This window comes from Neolamprologus multifasciatus, chromosome 23 (genome assembly GCF_963576455.1).
Source record: "Neolamprologus multifasciatus chromosome 23, fNeoMul1.2, whole genome shotgun sequence".
NCBI classification, from domain to species: domain Eukaryota; kingdom Metazoa; phylum Chordata; class Actinopteri; order Cichliformes; family Cichlidae; genus Neolamprologus; species Neolamprologus multifasciatus.
Genome location: NC_140460.1, coordinates 8281870 through 8309282, shown reverse-complemented (window position 1 = coordinate 8309282; position 27413 = coordinate 8281870). Strand labels below are relative to the sequence as shown.

The 27413-nt window shown below is 38.8% G+C and overlaps 2 protein-coding genes across 4 annotated transcripts in view; one reads left to right on the top strand and one right to left on the bottom strand.

Moving 5' to 3' along the window:
• Positions 1–3685, top strand: part of osbpl1a (oxysterol binding protein-like 1A) — a 35509-nt gene extending 31824 nt beyond the window's left edge. For all 3 annotated transcript variants that reach the window (XM_085150691.1, XM_085150690.1, XM_085150688.1), the window contains one exon: positions 75–3685. In XM_085150691.1, coding sequence (XP_085006817.1) covers positions 75–177 — 103 coding nt within the window. In that variant the 3' untranslated portion in view covers positions 178–3685. The remainder of the gene's footprint in view (positions 1–74) is intronic.
• On the bottom strand, positions 2236–27323 carry lama3 (laminin, alpha 3). Its single transcript, XM_085150687.1, has 38 exons — positions 26977–27323; positions 25525–25638; positions 25232–25344; positions 25057–25140; positions 24860–24963; positions 24191–24235; positions 23951–24102; positions 23713–23823; positions 23396–23504; positions 23005–23175; positions 21529–21725; positions 21334–21450; positions 21111–21262; positions 20867–21005; positions 20681–20780; positions 20478–20594; positions 20214–20384; positions 19920–20071; positions 15980–16186; positions 15733–15881; positions 15457–15619; positions 14730–14857; positions 14493–14643; positions 14282–14386; positions 14057–14190; positions 13731–13848; positions 12546–12680; positions 12318–12460; positions 12118–12225; positions 11884–12004; positions 11675–11781; positions 11345–11525; positions 3336–3485; positions 3082–3241; positions 2871–2998; positions 2687–2780; positions 2485–2595; positions 2236–2381 (listed from the first exon to the last, which is right to left on the bottom strand). The coding sequence occupies exons 1-38, from the start codon at positions 27169–27171 to the stop codon at positions 2236–2238; spliced, it is 5082 nt and encodes a 1693-aa protein (XP_085006813.1). The 5' UTR covers positions 27172–27323.
• Positions 27324–27413: the final 90 nt, after the last annotated feature.

Here is a 27413-nt window from a genome sequence, read left to right as displayed (position 1 = left end):
TCTTGTTTGTATTCAGTTTTGGCTCGCCCTGCTGGGATCTATGAATGCTGATCTTTCTGTCATGTGTATTTTAGGTGGTTTCAACAGGGGCAAAATCCCCACACCAGTTCCCAGGACTGGCTCTTCTGTGGTGGATACTGGAACAGGGCCTACAGCCAGATGCCGGACATTTATTAAAGGACTTTCTCTGCACAAAGCATGAACTGTTTTTATTGGAAAATTACAAGACCAAGCAATATGAAAAAAGTGTACTTAAACAGTGTGGCCTTAAATTACTTTATGGAGATGAAGCTGTGCAGAAAATGTTTGACAGTATAGCATTTGCATTTACTTAAAGAGGTTTTTCTTTAAAATGGACTTTTAGCACAGTGGATAGGGTTTGTGATTTTTACTGTCCACCTGTCTTCTTTTAAATATTCATAATAGTGTTTTGTCTCCAGTTGTATATCTGTATATACTTTCCATAAATCCAGCCGTCAGTGACCTCATCGTGTTATTTACATTCGCTCTGGACTCGCGTTGCACTCAAAAACCCACTGCTCGTCTAATGTGGATTGTGATTATTTTCTCCTGTATTTTGCTTTGTGAAGGAAAAAAGATTACAGAACAAAACCCACTGTAGATTTTCTGTATTAGTCTCAACCTTATAAAGATACATTAAGAACTGACTAATATGATTTTTTTTATTATTTGTTTTTATATTTTTCTGACTGCTGAAGACATAGATTGATTTAAACCATGAGCAAAGCCTCAGTGATGGCAGTTTGGCCACTGTGATTGCGTTTTGAGCCAGAATATCCATATTTAGACATGAGGGCGAAGTGGTAAGTTATCAGCTAGAAAATAATTTTACTCAGCAAAAATGAAGATTTTTGATACTGCACAGATACAGTGCAGTCCAGTTCAGTGTTTCAACTTGAGCAGAGATAAAACTTTCTACAGTGATGGTCCACAGCCACCTGTAAATAAAGTGAACACACGCATCTAATGCTAGGCCTCAACAGAATCTGAATAGATGGATATTTAATAAATCGTACCCCCATACAGTTACTTTAATTAAATGTTGAGGATAGAACTGTCTTTTCTACAAGTCTGTAAACATGTTTATAGCTGTTGTAACAGTTTATATTCTCTTTTTTGGAGGCAGCCAAGTGACCATTAGTCCAGCTGTGTCATTCACTTGAACCTTGACACCTTCAAGTTTTGCTGCCATCACCAGCTGAGAGTAAATGTGAACTAACAGCTCGCATTACATGAAGGGAAGCACTCCATCTATTGGTCAAATGTAGGGCAGAATTAAGGCTATTAGTATGAGTAAGGTGCGTTACCTTAATTTTAAACACAGGAATGAACTGCTGCTGTTTCTTATGGATTCTGTCTGTTGCTATACTGATTAATAAAGTTTTGTGTTAATGTTAAGCGACTGATATTGCAAGAGATAAATATATCAGATGTTTAAAATTCATTCATCTATTTTCTTCAGTGTATGGAAGTCAGGGTCATGGTAATGCCGGAGCTTATCGCAGGTGTCATTGGGTGAGAGGTGTTTTACACTGTGGACAGATCACAAATCCGTCACAGAGCTAACGCAGATAGATAAACATCCATTCACACTCACACCTGCAGCCAATTTAGAATGAACAATTAACATAACATGGATGCCTTTGGAATGTGTGACAAGACAAAGTACCTGGTGAGAACCCACACAGACATGGGGAGAGCATGCACACTCCATGGGGAACAGCCACAGAGTCTGCTGGATTCAAACCCAAGACCTTCTTGCTGTGGGGCGGGGTGATTAGCGCAGCTAATAGATGGGGTGGATTTGTTTAAAATTCACTGCTAAATTTATGGCAAATTTTGCTGTTGTGCTCTTAGATGGTGTTGTGGCTGCATTGAAGTGAGTCTATCAGTTTTCTCACCTTATCAGTGTTCTGTGAGGAAATAAAACTAGACCGTAACAGGTTTTCAGCTTCAGGGCGACTATTTTAATATTAATGAGTCTGGAACAGTGTAGGGAGAGTAGAAAATAAGCTTTCAGGTGATTTACAACTCGCTATCATGAGTTTGGCATCATTGCTTTGTAATGAGCAAATGTGAGGAAAACATTCCCGTGGTGGAAAAAAGGACCTGAAGCTTAGAGAAATACAATTCCGTTAGATTGGAAAAATTGTTGCTTGATTTCAGCCTAACTAGGTTTACTATTCCCATCCCTGTTTATAATGATGTATTTCATTAGTTCGCGGGGCATCTGTTGATGCTCACTGGACCGACCACTCTGGAGGCTTTCTCAAATGCAACCAGCTTTCCATTAATCTTCACATTTTGCAAGCAGCCCACAAAAGGTGAAGGCACAGGGGCTCCATTGTGATTTGTTGTCCCTAATTCAGGAAAGGAAAAAGCACAAAGAGATTCTGATCAGATTATACGACAAAAAGCTGATACTCTCTGAAAGATATAATGCCCAGCGGTTCATGGATTTACCCCCAATGTGAAGCGATTCCAGGGCCGTTGAATATGATGTGGATTTGGGGCCTGCTTTCTCCTTGGACACGGAGTCAACCACTAGTTGGAATGCGTTCCTTTTTTTGGAGACTGAGAAACAACAATAACAGAAGAATTTTAAAAACATAACTATCAACATGTGACTCACGTTCTTGGATGTTTTTAATACATGATGTCCTACCTGTAACCTCGTGAAATTTTCCATCACAGAGGCTTTTACGAGGTGTTACTGAGACACTAACAGCTCCATTACCATCATTTGCTTTGACGCCCACCTGGTAAAACATAACATATTTTGTCATCTCATGCAGCTTTTCTTTTGAATTGCTACCCAATTAGCTGTCACAAGAGCGAGAGGTTTTTACCTTGTTTTCCATTAAGAACACATTAAGGCTGGTCTTATCACTTTGAACGTGGAAGAGAAGACCCGTGAGGTGTTGAGGGCGCAGCTTGAAGGACAACAAAAAGTGCGAGCCAACGGTGAAGTAGTTATCTGGAATAGAAATGTTCTTTATGAGTGTGCGGATGATTGAAACGCATCAGCAGCATCAAGATTTTTGAAATACAAGGCCAAACCTAAGACGATGTGACCGCCACCAAAGTACGTCCCTTCCTCTGCAAGCCCATCAAAGCACGGTAAGGCTTTGTGGCTCACCTCAGCTGCACCAACAAATACATCATTCATTTTGAATTCCCTTATACAGCTGATAATGCTGTCTGTGGGGATGTTGTGTCCCTGATAAAGGACAGGAAGAGAAAAGAGAAGCCGGTCAGTGTGCAAACAAAAAGATGTGGGAAAATATTTGCCATAGCTTGAGTCTGATACAGACTTTAGTGTTTTTGCTTTTTGTATCAGCTCCCAGATACACAGGGTTGTGCAGGTCTAAAGATGATCCCTCATTGTTTGGTAAGCGGCCATCAGTCACACGGATCCCATCAACCAGAAGATGAAAAGTGCTGTTCTCCACGCTGAACTCAACCTGCGCACACGCAAACAAACTCAGCCATCCACAGAATATAACTTCATCATCACTGTGATATGACACACAGATATGAGAAAATAATTACTGCATTTTTTCCCTGCATATTAAGAGTTATGTCCCGATTGTTCTTGCTGAAAAAAAAAGATCAAGACAGTCATTACTGATGCTTTAAACCAGGGGTGTCAAACTCAAATACACAGTGGGCCAAAATTCAAAACTGGAACAAAGTCGCGGGCTAACATTAATATTTATTGAAAAAAAATCTTCCTCCAGATATAAGAATGAATCTTTTCTTATGGACTCAAATAAGTTTTGCCAGCTCTAATAGTAATTTGGTAAGTTTGTGATTGGTTTCTCAATTGGTTTCTCTCAAAATGTAAAAGAACCCACCCACCACTTTAATCACACTCTAGATCTTGTTTTAACATATGGCATAGAAACTGAACATTTAACAGTGTTTCCTGAAAACCCTCTCCTGTCTGATCATTTCTTGATAACATTTACATTTACAATAATTGATTACGCAGCAGTGGAGAGTGGACTTTATCAAAGTAGATGTCTTTCTGAAAGCGCTGTAACTAAGTTTAAGAATATAATCCAGCCACTGTTATCATCGTCAATGCCCTGTACCAACACAGAGCAGAGCAGCTATCTGAACGCTACCCCAACAGAGGTCGATTATCTTGTTAATAATTTCACCTCCTCACTACGTACGACTCTGGATACTGTAGCTCCAGTGAAAACTAAGGTCTCTAATCAGAAGTACCGGACCCCGTGGTATAATTCTCAAACACGTACCCTAAAGCAGATGACTCGTAATCTGGAGAGGAAATGGCGTGTCACAAATTTAGAGGATCATCATTTAGCCTGGAGAAATAGTTTGTTGCTTTATAAGAAAGCCCTCCGCAAAGCCAGAACAGCTTACTACTCATCACTGATTGAAGAAAATAAGAACAACCCCAGGTTTCTCTTCAGCACTGTAGCCAGGCTGACAAAAAGTCAGAGCTCTTTTGAGCCAACCATCCCTTTAACGTTAACTAGTGATGACTTCATGAACTTCTTCACAAATAAAATTTTTATCATTAGAGAAAAAATTACCAATAATCATCCCACAGATGTAATATTATCTACAGCTACTCGTAGTTCCATTGATGTTAAGTTAGACTCTTTTTTTCCAATCGATCTTTCTGAGTTAACGTCAATAATTACTTCCTCCAAACCATCAACGTGTCTTTTAGACCCCATTCCTACAAAACTGCTCAAAGAAGTTCTGCCATTGATTAATTCTTCGATCTTATATATGATCAACCTATCTCTAATAATCGGCTATGTACCACAGGCCTTCAAGGTGGCTGCAGTTAAACCTTTACTCAAAAAGCCATCTCTAGACCCAGCAGTCTTAGCTAATTATAGGCCAATCTCCAACCTTCCTTTCATATCAAAAATCCTTGAAAGAGTAGTTGTCAAACAGCTAACAGATCATCTGCAGAGGAATGGTTTATTTGAAGAGTTTCAGTCAGGTTTCAGAGCTCATCACAGCACAGAAACAGCTTTAGTGAAGGTTACAAATGATCTTCTTATGGCCTCTGACAGTGGACTCATCTCTGTGCTTGTCCTTCTTGACCTTAGTGCAGCATTCGATACTGTTGACCATAATATTCTATTAGAGCGATTAGAACATGCTGTAGGTATTACAGGTATTGCGCTGCAGTGGTTTGTATCATATCTATCTAATAGACTCCAATTTGTGCATGTAAATGGAGAGTCCTCTTCACACACTGAGGTTAATTATGGAGTTCCACAGGGTTCAGTGCTAGGACCAATTCTGTTTACATTATACATGCTTCCCCTAGGCAGCATCATTAGAAGACATAGCATACATTTTCACTGCTATGCAGATGACACCCAGCTCTATCTGTCCATGAAGCCAGATAACACACACCAATTAGTTAAACTGCAGGAATGTCTTAAAGATATAAAGACTTGGATGGCCACTAACTTTCTGCTTCTCAACTCAGATAAAACTGAGGTCATTGTACTCGGCGCTGAAAAGCTTAGAAATATGGTATCTAACCAGATTCTTACTCTGGATGGCATTACCTTGGCCTCCAGTAACACTGTGAGGAACCTTGGAGTCATTTTTGACCAGGATATGTCCTTCAACGCACATATTAAACAAATATGTAAGACTGCGTTCTTCCATTTGCGCAACATCTCTAAAATTAGAAATATCCTGTCTCAGAGTGACGCTGAAAACCTAGTTCATGCATTTATTACTTCCAGGCTGGACTACTGCAATTCATTATTATCAGGATGTCCAAAAAACTCACTGAAAAGCCTTCAGTTAATCCAAAATGCTGCAGCAAGAGTGCTGACAGGGACTAGAAAGAGAGAGCATATTTCTCCTGTTTTGGCTTCCCTTCATTGGCTTCCTGTTAAATCCAGAATTGAATTCAAAATCCTGCTCCTCACATACAAGGTCTTAAATAATCAGGCCCCATCTTATCTTAATGACCTTGTAGTACCATATCACCCTATTAGAGCACTTCGCTCTCGCTCTGCAGGCCTACTTGTTGTTCCTAGAGTATTTAAAAGTAGAATGGGAGGGAGAGCCTTCAGTTTTCAGGCCCCTCTTCTGTGGAACCAGCTTCCAGTTTGGATTCGGGAGACAGACACTATCTCTACTTTTAAGATTAGGCTTAAAACTTTCCTTTTTGCTAAAGCATATAGTTAGGGCTGGACCAGGTGACCCTGAATCCTCCCTTAGTTATGCTGCAATAGATGTAGGCTGCCGGGGGATTCCCATGATGCATTGAGTTTTTCCTTTCCAGTCACCTTTCTCACTCACTATGTATTAACAGACCTCTCTGTATTGAATCGTATCTGTTATTAATCTCTGTCTCTCTTCCACAGCATGTCTTTATCCTGTCTTCCTTCTCTCACCCCAACCGGTCGCAGCAGATGGCCGCCCCTCCCTGAGCCTGGTTCTGCCGGAGGTTTCTTCCTGTTAAAAGGGAGTTTTTCCTTCCCACTGTCGCCAAAGTGCTTGCTCATAGGGGGTCATATGATTGTTGGGCTTTTCTCTGTATCTATGAAGCGCCTTGAGGCGACATTTGTTGTGATTTGGCGCTATATAAATAAAATTGAATTGAATTGAATTGAATTGAATTGATTGTGTAGATTTTTCAAATCAATACCATGGTCGCATCTACTGAAAATCTCTGTGAAGCTTAAATCTCAGTGACCTTGACTTCAAGGTCAGAGGTCAACTTTTCTGAAAATCGGAGGAGTTTCACATTTATAACACAGGTATGTCTACTAGGATGCTGAAGGGTAGCACTATATATTTATAAACAATCAAACACAACAATTTAGTTCCAATTTGTATGGAATTTATTTCTGTAAACATGGTGTTTTAGGTCGGATTAAAGGACTGATGTGATGGTAAGTTGTCCGCTGCTCTGCTTTGAATATTGGTAGGCTGGTTTTTTTTTTAATTTTCACAAGAATTGCTAGTTCCCCTAGAGTTTTGGCCACCCCAGCAATCAGAAGATTCCCTATGAGCAAGCATTTAGCGACAGTGGGAAGGAAAAACTCCCTTTAAAAAGGAAGAAACCTTCGACAGAACCAGGCTCAGGAAGGGACAGTCATCTGCCGCGACTGGTTGGGGTGGGGGGAGTGAAAATTAAAAAAAAAAAAAAAAAGCCAAAGTGATAATTATTGGAGCAGCTTAATTAATATTTCCAGTGTAATTTGCTGTTAATATCCTTTTCCATCCCCAGTTTGTGTTTTTATCACTTTTGTCCAGGGTGGAAGATGCCATGCTGGAGATTGACTCTGTATGGTTTTTCAATGTTGATACTTGGGAACCTGTTGGAGAGGCCAGGGTTGAAAAAGGGATGCCGTAGAACCTGAGAGGGTGTTATCCGCTGTTGTGCATCCAAGGCCAACATCTCTTTAATTAGGCTGACAAATAAGCGTTGGCCATCTTCTGGTCCTTGTCTAAACATCATTATTTGTTCGAGGTCATCCAGACATTTAAGTTTTATGTATCTTGTCTCCAAAGATTCATATCCTGTCTCGTATTTAAATTGTTGGGCGGTCTTAAATGTCCAGCGTTGTTGGTTGTATTTGTAGTTGTCTTTTGTGAAATAGTCTTCAGTGTACACGCCAGGATCGAGAACATGATCTGGTGGCTGACCCTGAGTCTCTATGATGAATTTCAAAACATCATAATATTTTTTTCCAGGGTAGAGTGGCACCCCTGTAACAAGCTCCACAGCCACCACCCCCGGAGACCACATGTCACATGCTTCGTTATAAGGAAGGCCAAGCATAACCTCAGGTGCACTATAACCAACTGTCCCCACACGGTCACCAGGCATCACTGCAGACGCAGGACATGCGAGGCCAAAGTCTATAAGTCTGACTTTGACTGGAGACTCATAGCGATTTACAACCATGATGTTTCCAGGTTTGAGGTCAGCGTGCACTATTCCCAAAGAACCCAGGTGGGACAGAGCATTTGTGAGTTGACCTAAAATTGGCCTGACTTCGCTTATGGGGAGACGCCGGTTATTCGGGTCCCCTATGTAGTCCCACAGGCATTGATCAAGGAGTTCAAATTTCAGGCAAACTTGCTCTCTGTCAAGGAAAAAGCCGTTCCATTGAACAATGTTTGCGGCATCTGGATCCAACCTTCTCAGCTGCTCCAGGATGAAAATTTCCTTTTTTGCCTGTTGCAAAATATCAGTGCGGTTCTTGTTCACCTTAATAGCCACAGCTTGGTTGGTTTTGGTATCACGACATTTGGCTACAATGCCAAAGCCCCCTTCTCCGAGGAAAGCCTCTACCTTGTAGTGGTTTCCCAAAATGCTCCCTTCAACTATTTCAAGCTCATCTGAGCTGAAGGATGGGCTGGCTGATGTGTGGATGAATACTTGCTGAGAAAATTCAACCGAGTTTTGAAAACTGCAGTTGATTTTCTCTGATCTCTTGCATTTCAAGTTTGAAGGGTGCTGAAAGACCACCGGGTTTTGTGGTCTTTCAGCACTCATGTCAATGCAAGGGGAACTCTTAGGGTTGAAAAAGGGATGCCGGAGAACCTCCGACGGTGTTATGCGCTGGTTTGCATCCAAGGCCAGCATCTGTTTAATTAAGCTTACAAACAAACGTTGGCCATTTTCAGGTCCTCTTCTAAACATCATTACTTGTTCGAGGTCATCGAGACGCGTCAGTTTTATGTATCTTGTCTCCAGGGACTCATATCCTGTGTCGTACTGAAATTGTTGGTCAGTCTTAAATGTCCAGCGCTGTTGGTTGTAGTTGTTTTCAATGAAATAGTCTTCAGTGTACACGCCAGAGTCTAGAACATGATCTGGTGGCTGACCCTGAGTCTCTATGATGAATTTCAAAACATCATAGTCTTCATTTCCAGGGTAGAGTGGCACCCCTGTACCAAGCTCCACAGCCACCAGCCCCAGAGACCACATGTCACTTGCTTCATTGTAAGGAAGGCCAAGCATAACTTCAGGTGCACTATAACCAACCGTCCCCACACGGTCACCAGGCATCACTGCAGACGCAGGACATGCGAGGCCAAAGTCTATAAGTTTGACTTTGATGGGAGACTCATGGCGGTTTACAACCATGATGTTTCCAGGTTTGAGGTCAGCGTGCACTATTCCCACAGAACCCAGGTGGGACAGAGCATTTGTGAGCTGACCTAAAATTGGCCTGACTTCGCTTATGGGGAGACCCTGGTTTTTACGGTCCCCTATATAGTCCCACAGGCATTGATCAAGGAGTTCGAACTTTAAGCAAACCCGCTCTCCATCGTGGAAAAAGCCGTTCCATTTAACAATGTTGGCGGCATCTGGATCCAACCTTCTCAGCTGCTCCAGGATGAAAAGTTCCAGTTTTGCCTGTTGCAGAATATCAGGGTCGCTCTTGTTCACTTTAATAGCCACAGCTCGGTTGGTCATGGTATTACGACATTTGGCTACAATACCAAAGCCCCCTTCTCCAAGGAAAGCCTCTACCTTATAGTGGTTTCCCAAAATGCTCCCTTTAACTATTCCAAGCTCATTTGAGCGGAAGGATGGGTTAGCTGACATGGTGAAATGTGTCGGCTTGGTCAGTGAATTGCTAAGTAACGCGAAATTCTCTCAAAACTCTCCAAAAGGGTTTGCTTACTGTCAGGTCAAGGTCCGTTGAGCAGCAAAGTTTAACAGAGCAAAGCTCCTATTTAAGGGTTTTGTCTCTCAGCCAGATGATGACATCACAATGGATCAAAGGCATTCTACTTTGGATCAAAGGCATTCTATTTTTGATCAATGGCATTCTATTTTTTCAGTTGAAACACTGAAAAAAAATAGTGTTTCAACAGGGCAGGCTGGCGCCCTGTGGGAGGCAGAGGTGATAGGGTAAGGATGCAGAGGATAAGAAAAGATCTTATCTGTCAGCTCATCAGCGAGCAGCCGCAGAATCACAGGTGCAGCTTGGCAGGGGATGGAGAGTGAAGACAAAATCAACAATGACTTATGGCAGGGCTGTCAAACTCAAATACACAGTGGACCAAAATTCAAAACTGGAACAAAGTCGCGGGCTAACATTAATATTTATTGAAAAAAAAAATCTTCCTCCAGATATAAGAATGAATCTTTTCTTATGGACTCAAATAAGTTTTGCTGGAAAACTGACTATGGAACAAGCAAAGCTTAATACTAAACAATATATATATTAGCTGTATAATACCAGTAGGCCAGCTCTAATAGTAATTTGGTATGGCTTCGCAGGCCAAATGTAATTAGGCTGTGGGCCAAATGTAATTAGGCTGGGGGCCAAATTTGGCCCGCGGGCCAGAGTTTGACACCTATGCTTTAAACTCTTAAACTCTGCGTTTCTAACCAGGAGAGTGATCTGTCTGGTAGAAATACATGCACTTTGTAAATTCTACAAATTTGTGCATATGAAGCCAGACAGAAATAGAAATAAATTTAGATTTATTCTTAAGTTGTGCTTAAAATAAATACAAATGATAAAAGGGATTTAGAAATTAGTTGTTCCTCCTGCTTTCCATTTATGCTCCAACAAACTTTCAAAAATCAATTCCATTATGTAATTTTTTATGTATTTTATATGTTTTGTATATATATTTCTTGTTAGTGGTGTTTGAAATCCCATTGGAAGCTTTCTGATATCAGTAATTTTATTTTCTGTACCATTTAAATCCTTAACGCTTCATTTTGGCACTGCCCGTTGTTTAGGGAAATAAATATATTTACTTCTTGAGAAGAATAATATATATTTTCTCTGCCTGTGAGACACTCAGGAACAACAAAAAACAAATTGTTTTTTTTTGTTGTTAATTTTGTCATCCAATCAAAGCTTAATTGGTGCTGCTATAAGAACAAAACGAGAACAAAAGTGTGAGGACTGCATTAAAGGTTATATTTGTTTGCTCTAATGAAAGACACCTGCTGCCCAGCTGCCAACAGTAGTAATATTAGTTATTGTTTTTCTTTATTATTTTTTTTTATTTATTTTTTTGTTTATTCTTTTAGTTTTGGTTACCTTTTTTGTTCCATTGATCTCCTCTTTAGAGATATCATCTCCTCCCTCATGTTTCTTAGTGTTTGTGTTTCTTTTGCTTCTTTGTTCAAGCCGATTAGTCTCACTTGCATTTTGCTGGTTTTCTAGTTTTCTTCTTTTATCCTACTGCTGATAAAATCTATGTGAGATAAGCAACCAAAATTCCCATATATCTGCAACTGTTCCTTTAAAATCAGGAGTCCAATGTTTAGAGCTTTGCTGCTTTTATCACTTAATATTTGTAATGAGACTTGGTTACAAACTCTATGCCAGTTGCCATCATTGCTCTTCTCCTTGTGCTGGATGATTCTGTTTTGACCAAGTGACATCTTGATCTTGCCGTTGGCCATGTACAGAGCCAGGAGGGGGACGGCTCCTCTTCCTGCGACATGGAGGATGAGCCCTTTGGACGATTTGGTATTGATATCAAGAGAGAAGTGAGGCCTGAGACACATGAGAACAAGAACAAAGTCCCTTTAATGTTTATGAATGAATACACAGCTGGATAAAGGTTTGACAAGGCACTCTAAAGGTTACCAAACCAAACCAGTCATGGAAAATGCCATTATAATTTTCAGGTTTTAGTATTTTACCTATAATTAAGGTTTTCTTGTGGAAGGTTGTAACTGACCCAGCTGTCTTTCTCATAGAGTTGGTATGCTCTCTGGGGTCTACATTGACTGCCAGCTGGAGTCGTAATCTGACACACAGCAGAAAAATGACTGCTGTTACTATGTCATTATCCAAGCAATAAAAGAGCAGCAATAGGGGAGCTGAAAAAATAATAGTTTGATGTGCTTACAAGGTTGTGCGTCTGGGGCCTTTTCATTGTGGAGTGCGGTGGGGGAGGCTGACTGCACTGATCAAAGATAATATCTCCAGTTTGCGATAATGAGCTTAGATCAGCAGGTAAAATACTCGGCCTGTGTGAAATGAGGAGATTTTGTTTCATCAAAATTGAATCATGTTATTGTAATAAACAGATATATATATTGTGAGATATATTATGAAGCAACTGAAAGAATGCATAACAAACCTGCTTGTATAAAGATTAGCAATGCAGCCTTTGAATTTTCCTCTTTGCATGCTGATTTGGTCTGAATCTGCCGGACTCACATTTACATTGTCAATGCTAAGCAGCAGCCTGAGAAAATCACGACAACATTAGCGATGTGCTGATTTTAAATTTTAATTGCAATAAAATCCAGGTATCAGCAAAAAGCTGACAGATCTTACCCTGATGGCTTCCCCACTGCAGACACGTAATGCCAGACTCCATCATTATACCTTTCATTTGACCTCAGGATATAATTAAAACTATGAAAAACCACAAAACCATCATCCAGGGACAACTGGAGGTTGTGGACAGTTTCGGAGCCCTGCAGTGAGAGTACTACTAAAGCCATCTTGATCTTTTCCTTTTGATTTTCTTTTAAATCAAAAAGTGTGGCACACAAGATTTACCTGAGAGCCGCTCTTCAGAACAACGCCCCGCTTGCCTGTGGTCCTGAAACCTAACGAGACTCTCACTGGCTGTTTGTCCCAGGAAAACAGAGAATCCACAGAAAGAGCCGAATTCAATGTAGCTGCACGAACACCCTATACACAAGCCAGAAACACACCAGTATTAGACCCCTGTGTCTACAGGCTATTCATTTAGTGCTTTAAAGCTAGACAGAGATTGACATTTGAAATAGGAAATGTCACATTTTTCCACTTACAAATGAAAAGTTAACTTTTTAAGTAATAAAGCGCACTATTGTTGAAGTTGAATACACTGCTATAGCCTTAATGAGTAACCACTGGCAACTAATTTAAGCCCGTGACAGTTATATTATTTTAATATGAATGTAAGAAACAAACTGCTGCTACAGTCTTTTTTCCCCTGGTATTTCCAGGTAGGTGTGATAGCTAATATTGGCCACATCATGCTACTGACTTCATGATTATTCTTCACAATAACGATTGGTTCATCACGGTTCATGGATTTGTTAAGTGAGGGGTGTCTCTGACTGGAAAACTGTGATAAGGGGTTTGTCAATCACAAGGTATCTTGCCGTGAAGCGCCTCAATTAAACATCTATTTTACACTTAATGGGGCCATAATTTTCAAAAAGAACACGCTGCTATATTACATAAGACACAAAGTTAATAAGGCAACAATTTGATGGGGTACTGAGATCTAAAAGTGAGAAATAAGTACATTTGCACGAGCAGGTACAAACACACTAACGAGGAGTTTTCCTCCTGCTGTGCATTAGAAACTAGGCACATTTGAAGCACCGCTGCACAGGCATCAATTCTCATACTTAGATACTTAATTGAGCTATAATTTTAAAAAGGAACACTCTGCGTTATTATATAAGACACAAAGTTATCAAAACAACAAGTTCTTGAAGTGCTAAAATGAAGTGAGAAGTAGGTACAATTTCTCATAAACTTTTCTAAAGTCTGACTAAGGAGAATTACCCCCTGCCCTGCATTAGAAACCAGGCAGGTGCCGTGCACTTCTGCACTGGCTTCACTACTCAGACTCTGCGGTTAAGTCCATCTTTTATTTATAAAAAAAAAACATTTCAAAAAGTCTATCCTCTGATCATCTGAGAGAAATTTTAATGCAGATTTGTGAACATATTTGCGGTAAATTACCAGTGAGGAGACTGGACATCCACAGCTGACACCTATTGTCCTGTTGTACTCGACAATCTCAGCATCTGCTTTCAGGTTATCCACGCATCCCCTGAGCGGTGCAGCTGTGATGTTGTGCCTGAGATTCAAAGGCAGACAGGCCCGTAGAAAAGGTCAGTTTGATTAGCTGATACTGTTTTCTTCTAGACTACTCAACACACACATTGGCACTGGCATTTATATGTCATATAGTCATGGTCATGAGTCTTTCAGTGGGGAATTATTTGTTTCCCTCCCAGAGGAAGCTGAGTTTGACATGATTTTAAAAGCATCGTGTGTTGCATTACCTCTCTCTGAGCTCTGCTGGAAGACCCCCAATGTAATAACTGATGTAGTCTGTTTGAATGTGATCTGTGGAGACCGTCTTTTGCCCATAGTACACAATGAATTTGTCTGCAATGGCAATTGCAAACTGTGTGTCCTGAAACAGGAAGCATATGCTTAGAAAGGCATGAATTTAACAAAAAGACTTTCAAGTTTTTTAAAGTAACTAATTGTATTGTTGTTCTTACAAACAGAGACACTCTTTCAGCACTCCGAAGTCTAATCTCTCTGTCAGCTTGTTGACCTTGTAGCACAAGGAAGCCTCTCTCCACAAACACACAGAAAAAGGACTCCTAAAACAGAAGAAACACATCGATTTTAAATCTTTTTGTTTGTTTCTTTGTTAAACATGCAGTTATACAAGTGCTTCAAGCATCTATTGAAAAATTAAAATCCTACATTGTTTCCAATGTAGAATAACAAGGCATTTGTTTCTCGGCTGTTTGTGTGAAATCTGAACAGTCGCCTCTTTTTCCAGTCAGGATCCTTTATGAACGCCATGCGGTAACCTCTTCCTTCATAATAATCAGACACCTCTTCCTGTGCAATCCTAAACACATAATTTAATCATTATTTGACCTTTTCTAGTCAACACAATGTCCAACCTTTATTTTTAATTTTTGGTTTTATGCTTACTTCACAGTGAGCTGTTTTGCATCCATATTGACAGCATGTTTGAAGTTAAAAAGGCAGACAGGATTATCATTCAGGTAGGAGAGTTTTATGGCTCCTCTGTACTTGGGGTAACGCAGCTCCACTGGAGGCTATGAGAACAAAAAAAGGACTGAAAATTGGACTGAAAAAGTGAACATGTCATTTACTAATGCAAATGATTTTGTTGAACTCCTGTTCTCTAGGGCTCAGAAGCTCTAAGCTATTTTTCATTAACCCATTCCCACAAAAGGATGATGATAGACTGTGATAGGGACTTTGTATTTCAACTTCTTCACAAAAAGTACCTTTCTCACTAAATTGTTCAATTTCAGTTTCTGAATAAGACTGTTGTGTGTCATTTATGCAGTCTATGGAACCCTATTTCCACAAATATATATATATATATATATCTACAAGTCAACTGAAGCTGTGTGTGCTGGAAACTAGTTTTTATATGTTAGCTTTTCCTTTATTTAAAACCAATTATCTTTGGCTAAACAAATGAAAGACACAGTTTAGGCTTATGTCTAAACTTTCTGTGTGCTTGCTTGTGTGTTATACAAAAGTTATCATTGCTATTGCAACGTTTACAATTTTACACAAGCTTATTAAATGAGTTTGAATTGGCTTTGAGTCGTCTTTCTACTCTCCACCCTTTTAAACACTATAAATTTGCAGGCAGGATGAAATGAAAGCAGAGACTTATTACAGCGAAGTAATCGGGATAGCCCCCCACGTAGAAAACGACACTGCCTGGATCCAAGTCAAAGACGCCTGTCATTGTGTTTGGGAGGTTACGTTTAGGAGGGAGACTGACACGCTCCTTTGACGTGAAGTTCTTTGTGACGTTCACTTCAGCGTCCTGGTAAACCCTGCAGGAATTGTTGGCACGAAGATAAGAAACGTGTTGGTGACATCATGTAAACTTTCAGCTAGCAAATCCATGTTCGTTTTGAAATACACTTCTACCATATGTACTCAGTACCTGTGGAAGATAACTCTGTCAACGGCTGAGGAGTTCACGCTTCCGAGTGTTATTTGGCTGGTTTCTATCTCATGAACCACTCCACCCAACTTATAGACACAAACCAACACAGTGTTTCTGATAGCCATTCCAATGTAGTCTCCAGAAGCCTAGAAATGTAATAAAAGAAACGTAAGGTATATTAAAAACAAAAAAGAAAGACACAAACTACATCATGCTTCCTGTGTAGGCCGGCATGCACGCTCACATTCTTGCTACCCAGGTAGAAAACGAACAGGTTGGCATCTCTGTGTTCATCCTGGTGTCGCTTTCGTCTCACATCAGACTTAGCCGGGGTTTTGTGATGGCGATTGAGGAGAAGATCGACAGCTGTAAACGCTTTAATGTCCTCAAGGTCTCTTGGAGGGTGAAGCTCAATGTGACTCTTTCCATTGAAAGTGGTGCCAAGAGAGAGCTGTGACAAGAGACGGTAGAAATTGTGTGTGTCATAAAAACAGATGATTTATGTGTTTTTAAAAAATAAACTATTTGTGTTCATAAATTTATTATTTTATTTTTACAAATTAGGGGTAATGGAAATAGGTTTGCACTACTTTGAGTTCTATTTTTGGTCCACCAACTCAAGCAGAAGTTCTGTTTTTTTTTGGTATTTCCAACGTGAATGTTTGCATCAGAGTCACTAAATGAAGCAGCTTCCCACATGTAAATAATTGTAATGTCACCATCCAAGTAGTAATTCTAGCTGGTAAAGTCTGTTTATTTCTGAAAGGTCAAAAAAATGTAACCAAGTATATTAGCTTTTTGACTCGGCACCAGCATTTAAGGCCATATTGTGTTCAGCAGATTATCTAAAACCTCCTGAGAGCAGTCGCATGTAGCTGACCCTGTAACCTGGTTGATCCTCCAGACAACAGATATCAGTCTTGGCTGTACAACTTCTTGGAAAAATTTAGTTTCCCATAGCTGGCAGCCTTGTTACTCCTAATCAGAAGGGGAAAATACTTTCAGCTTTGTCTATGAATCAAGCCAAAATACAATCCAGCTATCATGCCCTGTCCTCCTTTCACCAAAAACAAGGAAAATACTGAAGATAATCTCTGCACACTCCAAGGCCAAATGAATTGTCTTTGGATAGTGCTTACATAGCACTTAATATATAATGTGTTAATTTGAAACAGCCTTAAGCAATATATTAGTACTTTTGAGAGTTTATAATGACTCTTTTATATTGTCAATGCTGATCACTCATCTGTTCTTATATTACTTGATCTTACTGCTGCATTTGATACAGTGAATCATGAAATATTAATTTCCTATCTTCAGCAGTGTAGTGTATCAATGGCACTGCTCCAAACTGATTAAAGTCATATCTGATTAACGGTTCTTTTTCCATTAGGATTTGTTCTAAAGCGTCCACTTTGACCCGTGGAGTACCACAGGGGTCGATTAAAGCCCCTATTCTGTCTCAGGCGTCATACCTTAATATCATGTAAAGAAACCTGGTGTAAATTATGATTCCTCTCTGAAATTAAGGACCGATTAAATCTGTCAAATCTGTCTATAGCTAGTTTCTTTTAATAATGAAAGTCAAACCTCTTGTTTAGTTTATTAACCTTTAATAACCTTTCATCATATTCAGGCTGGATCACTGCAGTTCTTTATATACCAGATTAAGTAAGACATTATTACAGTTGCATTTAGCCTAAAATGCTGCTGCTAGACTCCTAATTGGTGGATGAAACATGATCAAATTTGACTAATCTTAGCCTTCTTTTACTGGCTGTCTCTGGAGTTTTGTCATTTATAAATGCCTGCATGGGCTTTCCCCAACGTATCTCTCTGAGATGATACAGCTTTATACTTCTTGCTGGATACATAGGTGACTTGTTAGTTTTGCCAAGTAGCTAATCCAAAACTCTAGAACAGCCTCATCCTTCAGATCAGGTCGTGCGCCTCACTAACAGTTTTCATATCTTGACTAAAACCTCACTTCTTCTCTTCAGCCTTTTTAGTTCTGACTTTCAACTGTGTCTTTCTGTAAACAGGATAACATATCTTTGATTATTTCTAATTATGTTTTTAAGTTTGCTTTGAAATACTTGCTTTAGTCTTATTGCTTTTGTAATTTTTATAATTATGTTTTCCTAATTGTTGTATCGATTGTTGTGCAGCACTTTTGTCAGTGTCTGTTGTGCTTTAATGTGTGAAATAAATGATCGTCCCTTGACTTGAAAAGTAAACTGCAAACATAATAAAATATCTGTCTCGGTAATAACAGGTAACACTTTACATTAACAATCATTAAAAAATGGTAAATATCTTGTAATTAGATCAAAAGTTTGTATTATTGTTTTTGCTCGTATTGTTAATACTCCTGTTTGAGTTACTTCCTGTTTTATTGAATAATGTTTTCTTTGTGATCGTTAATAACATCCTGCTTCCCTCTATTTTCTGTGCCACTTTTATTCAACTAGTTAATCACTCGCTCCAGCATATGTCCCACCTGTTCTTCATTTTTCTGTTGCCACATGGTCTTTTAATCTCTTGGAGTCAAGCATTTAATTAAATTTTTTGTGACATGATTTTATTTATTTATTTTTTTGTATTCATTTTTATTATTTTAAAGTTTTTTTTATTTTTTGTTCAAATGTTGGATGTTGAATTTTTTTAGTTTGTTTTTTTTATTCACTTTTGTGTATTTGTTTGGCCTTTATTATTTGGCCTTATTTGATTTTCTTATATTGCATTTATTAATGAAAGCAATGCAATACTGTGAATTTTTACATTTTGGCAGTGCTAATTTCTCAACTTATAAAGGATAAATAAAGGAAATAAAGGAATCTTTAATCATATCTTTCGCATCATATCAGTCTGTTTTCTTTCAGTTTTTGCCTAACCCTGCACCTGAGTGTGCATCACCTCTTCCCTGATATTAAATATCTGGATTTTGGACCTCTCTCCTGAAAAAAATGTCACTTATTACATCTGCTGATAGTTATATTTATGCTAATAAGGTTACTTTGGAAGTTGTAGATTTTAATAGAATCATCATAAAAAAATAACAAAGCATTTACTGAAAAGTAATTTAATAATTGTGAATTGCACTCACCTAAGTAATTATGTATGCATTACAAAGCATTTAGAAACAGCTTAAGTTTCTAATGATACTTAAACTGTAAGTAGCATTAAGCAATAAAGATATTCAGGGATTATAAAAATATTATTATTGTGATTTTTTTTTCAGACATAAACAAATTTCCCAAATGTTTTTTTATGCATGGGTCTTCATAATTAATATTAATAGCTAATAACAGCTGCTAATATCAGACCACCAATACATCTCTAATTTTAAAAAGTGACATAATCAACTTTATATTAGCAATCCAAACAATATTTACAGACCAGTTTATAAAGTCAATATTAACCATTAAATTATAAAAAAAAATATCTGCTCTAGGTCAACAAAGAATTTGGTACACTTCATAAAATGTCATGTGTACAACTTTCTCTATCATCAGTTGCAATTGTTTCTTATCACCTATTATACAGCATATAGTTTAGAATTAATTTCTATTAAATAAACTTCTGAAAAGGTGAGTAAGAAAAAGTAGGAAATTATTATATAGCGACCTAACAAATATTTTTATTTATTAAAATATCATTTTTCATTGTTAAGTCTAAAGTCACTATTGAAGTTCACATAAATCTTATTTACCTAGTTTGTATTTAATAAAAGAGAGCTAGGATAACCAGTAATAAGAATGAAACAGCAGCACAAGGAAACTGGCAGCTGCCGTCATGATGTGCTACAGAATAATCATTCTTACACATGTTAAATGCCAGAATCTTTCCCATCACTAGTTTCAATGACCGGGATATAAACTCTCAACTTTGTCCAACACTTTGTCACACTAAACGCAGCTGCTACACACAGCATTGCTATCAGAATGTTGAGTCTAAACTAAAACAGTGCTTTGACTTAGAAAAAGAGAAAAGAAATACCTGCAAAGAACCATGAGGAAAACTGCAGACACAGCCGACAGCTTCATAAGGTTCAGTCTGCAAGCTACACATTTCATATGCACACTGTACTGTCATACGCTGTGAGGCTGTTCCAGCTTTAAATCAAATCTGACAAGTCAATTAAGAAATTAATAGGAAAGATGAAATTAAAAAGAAAATGTTACCCTATTAACAAAGTTTCTTGTCTCCTCTATTATGTCCTTGATTCTCTGGATGCTTTCTGTCATGTTTGGGTGAGATGACATCCTCCTACCAAGAGCCTTGACTTCTGCGAGCTTGTCACTCATCACAGGGAGTGCTTTGTAGAAGCTTTTTACTTAAGCAGATAAAATAACAACACATAAAACCTTTAAATGACTGTATTTTAACTGCAAGAATATGTTTAAGGAATTTAAGAGGTAAGTCAGGAGAATGTGGTGTGAAATGTAAATGTGAGTTGCACACCATTCAACACTTACCAGCCTGGTCTGCATCTGTCAACATGTCATTTATATTCACACTGATATTGGTTAAAGTTATTCTTCCCACTTCCTCGCTGATATTTCTCAGTCTCTCTTTCACACTGCTGACTGTAGCGTTAGCATCAGAAGCAGCAGTTTTCACAGACACTATCAGTGCCGCTGTGTCATCTGAAATACAAAAGAAAAACAATCATATGCGGATACAATAACTAATTTGACATTTATTTTCTGATCTGCATCAATTCCAAGTGCTCTACAAACCTCTTTTGATCTTTTTGAGTTTGTCACCGATGGATGAGGCGTCGATTCTCAGTGATCTTCTTTTTTTCTTTTGTTTATTCACACGATTCCTGTGAGCATTTACTGTACGTGACACCGCTGTTCAAAAGAAATTAGAACACCTTTTCATTTTGCACATTCAAACTCAATATATTTGTCTTGATATTTGTTTTGTTTTTACAGACTTTTAAGGTGACTTTGAGTGTCTCTGGTTTCCCTCCATAGATGACTTGAGTTATCTTTCAGCTGTTCAGACCTGCTGATCAGACCTCCCTTCTTCACATCCTAATTTATCATTCAAATATTGCATTAATATTTTCTATAAACACGTAGATTTTTTTAATAACTCTTACTAACAGCACTGAAGTTACCTTTAAGGTTTGATCAGCAGCCCTTTTGGACTCCTTTGCTGCCTTCTCAGCCATTTCTACTGCCTTAATGTTGCTGTCATAGGCCCCTATACCCAGGAGGCTAACCAGTGAAGTGCTGTTAGTAGCGGTATGAAGCGCTCTGTAACAAAATCCAAGATGGATCTATTATGTTAAACAAGAAACGGGGCCCAATCTAATCTAAATCTGCCTTGCTTCTTTATTTGTTCTTGGGATTCACACTCACTGTTGTAATTCTGTCACCGCTCTTTTGAGCTCCTTTGCATGCTCCTCTGCCTGGGCTATAGCTTCCACCTCTGCTATTATTAAACTGTTGTTTAACTGCTGAAAGTGTTCCAGCTGGGCACCATCCAACTGAGCTGCTCGCTTCTCAAATTCCTGCAATTTAAACAGTAAACTTTAATGCAAAGTCCAATACTTTTGAGAAGTTATAAAAAGCCGCTTCTTACTTTTTTAACTTCCTTAAGTATCGACAAGATGTCAGTAATGTTATTTAGCAGATCTTTAGTCATTTCAGTCACAGGATGGAGAGTGCTTTGTTCTTTATCCAGCTGAGCTTTAAGATGCTGGAAAAAGAAGAAAGATAAAACAGTTTGTCATCAGAAATGTATGACATGGCCAATGAGGGCTTTATTTCCCATTACCTGCAGATGCTGTAGGGCAGTATGACTCTTGAGGTTAAGACCCCTTGCTCTGTCAACTCTGTCCTCTGCATCCAACAGCAGCTCGCCCAACTCTCTCATAGCAGAATCGGAGGCCATGAGAGAGTCTCCACTCTGAATCAGGATGAGTTGTTTCATTTCTGCAGCAGCTTTCATGTCGTTGCTGATGAGTTCTAACACTGCAAAATTTAGATATCAGAGTTATTTGATATTGGCCACAGAATGTCTTCTAACTCTGATTTCGACAATTATATTTTCATTAATTATGAAATTATTAATCTGCAGTTGTGTTTCTGAAATGGTTTGGCTGATTGTTCTTGTCCTCTGTTCTGTTTAAAGATCTGAGACGCATTCCTGCCACTACAGTTATGTCCATATATATTTGGACACTGACACAAGGTTTTATCATTTACTGAAACATATTCCAATTATAGTTACATCATGGACTTGGACATTATGTGTAGACTCAGCTTTCATTTGAGGGTATCCACATTCAAATCAGATGAAGGTGTGGGCAGTTTCTTCGTACTGTCATTATCAATTAAACAGATAAAAGGCCTGGACTTAATTTGAGGTGTGGTGCTTGCATTTGGAAGATTTTCCTGTGAAGATGCAGTCAGAGGAGCTCTCCATATCTTTTTGTTCAACCTACTGAATGAAAGCCAAAAGCCTGCACTTCAACTGCATATGAGTTGTTTTGTTGGAAATCATTGTTGTAAAGTACAGAACTAAAATTGGAAAAAGGTCGACTCTGTCCAAATATTTATGGAGCTAACTGTATATCTGCCACATATTTGTGTTCGCTCTGGTTCAATAAACAGTGAGAGCCTGGGTCACATGCACTATGGGAGTCAAAACTATCTCCACATCCAGACTATTTGATTTGCACACAGAGATTAATCTTGCTGTCAGTCAGTCAAGAGTGGAGGATTAAAGTGAGAATCACCCCAAATGTGGAAGTATAGGTCAAACCAAGGAAGTATACTGGGCCTGATGTTTTCATGAGAATAATTCTGCTATCTGGGCATAGATGGATGTATCGACCCATTTGGTATAAAGGTACGTGCTGGCTACTTAGCCTAGCATAAATACTGTAAACAAGAGGAAGAAGAGAACATCTGTAGTGTGTAAAGTAGTCACCTTTTTAGTTATTGGTGGGTATTTGTTCCTATTTCCATTTGATTTCAGCAGATATGCTGCAGTTTCATTTTTAGCAAACGGACATGCCAGTTGGTTATTTCTTAAAATGTCAATTAAAACTTTATACAGTCATTTTTATATAAAAACATTGGTGAATTCTCAACTGGTGAAAGGGGGTTGGTCTTTGTGGAATAATTTAACATGAAACACAATGTTTGTATTTAAAATACTAAATGCCAATGTGTCCATTTTCAGCCCCACTCTCTCTCCTCATAATCATACTTTAATCTCTATGCTCAAGGAAAAAAGATCTCTAACATTTATGTGCCTTCTCCTGCTCGCTGCCTGCTTTGTCCCTCTGAGCAGTGCAGCCTCTCTTTCTCATTTCCTGCATGATGTGCTGAGCTTCTTCCATCATCCTGCCTTTGTCCTTTTCAGAGAGAGAAACTGAATCTTCAGGTTTCGCCTCAGTTAGCTGCTTTATCAGATCTGACAAGAGGAGAGACAGTGCTGTTAAATGATACGGCTGAGCCTGATGCCCACATAACAGGTAATTTGGTTTCCTTAACAAGTGTCACAAAGTCTTTGGCAGGAGAGGCAGGAAAGATCTGCTTGTAGCTGATATCACTGAGCAGAAATTATTAAAGTTAGGAACACTCCAGCTTCACGCTGATAAAACCACAAATATTTTCATATTTCAGAGATGTACCTTGTATTGTTGTGAGAAGACCTCCTGTTTTAAATAGGTCTTCTGCCTTTAACTTCGTTTCATTTGCAGACTCCAAGGTCTTCTTCAAATATGATGTAATGTCAAGGTTCTGGTAACATTTTGGAAAATATTTAAATATATTTAATAATAAGCCAACATAAAGAGCTGGGAAAGCTCCCTGTGGGTTCTCTGTCTTTCATTCTATTTGGCTATCCTCTAGTATTCTATGAGTTTGCATTTACAATTAAAAAGGAAAAATTATCAGTCTCTTGGATGAGTTACATTTTGATTAGCACGGGAAAATTCACTCCAGGTACCTCATCACTCAGTTGAGACAAGTCATATCTGTCAGCCGCCACATCTGCTTCCAGCTGTTCAACCTTTGGATCCAGGAGTCTCACAGCAGTATTGCGCCTCCCCATCTGTACCTAAGAAACATTAGATAAGAAGTACTTTGAACTTGGAGAAATGTTGCTGCATGATCTAAAATAGCAAATATTCTCAAGGGCAGTGTATTTTCTCAGAAAAACACCTATTCCCTCTGTGAATCGCTACCTTTGCTTCAGATATGTCAGCCTCCAGGTTGTTCAGAGTAGATCGTGATACAGGACTATGATTGATGTTCTGTAGCTGCCGTTTCAGCCAAACCAGATCATCATCCATCTTCTCTGAGTCCACCAGCAAAGTGTAAGTACAGCTGTCACACTCTGCCGGTAAAGGCGAGATGAAATATAGTGGGTCTTAGTTTTATACGTCAAAACATGACTGCAAGATGAACTTTCAACACAGACTCACCATGACAGTGATCCCCACAGTTACTATTACCAGATGTGATGCACTCTGTTGAAAGGAAAAAATAGTAAAGTTGGATCTCATCACATGAAGGCCACTTTAGCTGTCATATTAGCCCATGTATGCAAATCCATATATGGATATACAGGCTACAAAAATATACAGTAAGTATAAGTAAGTTGAAGGAAATCAAACAAACAACAACCAACCAAAAATACATAAATAAATAAATACCATTTCATTTAAAATGGATATATACAATAATATAAATTTTATGCATTAAATAACTAAAATTACATCGAAAACATGTAATTAAATTAGATGCTGAGGAGCATGCCCGAGGAATATGAGAAGAATTGAAAGCAGACCTTCATTAAAGCAAAATAAATTGCAACCAGACACTCTGTACCCGTGGAGGTCATGTTTAGTCTCTCACAGCTCAATGACTACAGACACCGTCCTTCAGCAATGTTTTCACTCTATGTTACTGAGTGGTGATTTCCTCAGCTACCTGTATTTGTAGACTATACATTACAGATGCATTGCAAAGTGAACCTGGAGAAAACATCGGTGCACTTCTGGCACAAAGGGATTGAGATCTTTTTTTCTCAATGAGTAATTATCTATTTATTCATTACTTATTATTTATTTCTTTATTGCATAAATAGTCACCTCCAGTCAGAGAATCACACATGTTCAAACCATTCTTCTTGCAGTTGCAGGGCTTGCACATGCCCCCATGCACCATGGGATTGCCATAATAACCAAATGCACATCTTAAAAGGGGGAAAAAAACACGAGAAGAGTAAATAAGTTTGAGGGTTGAGGCGTTTGCTGCAAAGATGAAGATGCAAATGATGTATGGTTACCTCTCACATCTGACTCCACTGTAACCATGTTTACACAAACATTCCACCACTCCTGAGCCAACATCGAGGCAGGCCAGTGCAAAACTAAAACAAACAGTGAAGGTCTTTATATATTCACGCAAAACAAGGAAAAGGAAAGCTGTGCAGGAAGAGTAGGACATAAACAGATACTGACTTGTTCTCTGTAAAGGGACATGGACAGGCACGACATGTTCTGTTCACCGGATCTCCAAAATAACCCTCCTTGCAACGCTCACAGCGATTTCCTGTAGTGTCGAACTGACATTTCTAGGGGCCAGTTAGATCAAACAAAAGAAAAGGAACATGGTTTCCATCTGGCCCAGCAGCGTGACTACAAATGCTACAACACTGACATTTGCTACAATATTGTTTCTCAGCAGCAGAGACATCACTTGTATCTGAGTAATGATTGTCTTTTTGTGTGTGCATGTGTGAGTCAGCACCCACCACACAGTTCCCTGTACGCTCATCACACTCATCGGGGAGCCCGTTGCAGCTACATGGCACACACTGGCCCCTGTTCGGTCCGGCCCACTCTCTGTAGAAGCCAGAGCTGCACTTCTGTAATGACACAGCGAGATGAACAGTCAACTATGGGGCAATTAACATAATGGAAAACTCCAGGGGTGCTAGACCCACTTTAAAGTAATGCATTACCACAAATCAATCATTATACAAGGTGTAAATGCAGTTCCTGCTGTAGTATTTGCTGTAAAGTGCACTGTAAGAAAAAGTCCTAATATAAAAGTATTTTACTGTGTATTTTACAGTTTTGTTCTGTTCTTCTAGAATATCATTAAATTTACATAAATAGACTGTGATTTCACATTTCAAATGTAAATTAATGTAAAATCACTGTAATGTAGTAAAACATAATTTCCTTGTTTTGTAAATGTATTTGTCTGTACATATGCATATTTAGATTGTTAAAATACATTCACAAATGTATCATGATTGCACAAATATTTGTCCGTTATGTGAAGGATTGAACTGTTAAATTCAAATGTAATGCTATGGAAAAATATATAACATGATTCCTATAAACTTTGTTTACATCATCAAATAATTTAGGGTGATCGTGGCTCAAGAGTTGGCAGTTCGCCTTGTAATCAGAAGGTTGCCGGTTCGAGCCCCGGCTCGGACACTCTCGGTCGTTGTGTCCTTGGTCAAGACGCTTCACCTACCGCCTACTGGTGATGGCCAGAGGGGCCGATGGTGCGATATGGCAGCCTCCCCTCTGTCAGTCTGTCCCAGGGCATGCAATCCATTATTATTTAAACCAACTGTTAACTGTATATTTCTGTACATTTAAGTATTATTATTCATATTGCCACATTCATTGACCTTGTTTATAGGTAATTTCATTGTTTGATCACATTAAAATGTTCCTAATTTAATGTTTAAAAGCACTTGAAAAAGGCAAAATCCCATGTAAAATTAGGGCAACAAACTGTATTGTCATTACTGAAAATAACCGTATTTTTATGGGAAAGTTATTTTCTGTTATTTCATGGTATTATTTTGGCGCCCCAGCTGCCCGAATATTACTGTTTTTCTAGGATTTTTTTTTTAACAGTGTGGTGTGCGACATAGAGATACATATTGAAGACCATGTGCATGTTGGAAATGAGTCTGCTCAAGGTTATTATATATCCAAGTAAAGGTCTGGTGACTTAGGACTGAGCTTAGGATATCTGGCACGTAACAAAACTCATGTCTAATAGTGACTGCACAAGAGTTAATAGTAGCTTTATATGCTCAGATCACAAAAACCAAGTCACTAAGATTTCTTGACCTTGTTTTCTCTCACTCCACATAATGTAATAACAAACAGTAGTATGAAAAATAAGAAGGAAAAACACAGTGAGTAACAGATAAGCCAAAAAGCAGCTGCATTACCTGAGTGACAGCACCTGCTGTCTGGTTGCTGAAGGAAGGATCACAGAACGTTTTCCTGCTGTGCTGCTTCTGACGGATCTGAGTGCGTCTGTCATGCCAACACTTTGGATATTTCTGAGCAGAGGGACAACTTGGAGCAAAGCAGAGCAAAAACAACGGCGCTGCAATGCAAAGCCAAGAAGCAGCCCACTGCATTATAAGTCTTTCAATGAGCCCTGTGAGTGTAGTAAAAAAAATCCTCCCTGCTAGGAGGGAGCTTCAACTGAACCTTGGAGCTTTTTGGGCGAGAGAGTTGCAGAAAAGCTGGATTGTATACGTGACTGAGAGTGTAAATATATGTGTGACTTAAGATCAAAGTTCAGTGAGGTGTGGTTGCACATGAAGGAAGATGCAGTGTGTGAAATAAGCGACAAATGAATCTTGAACAAATCACTTTG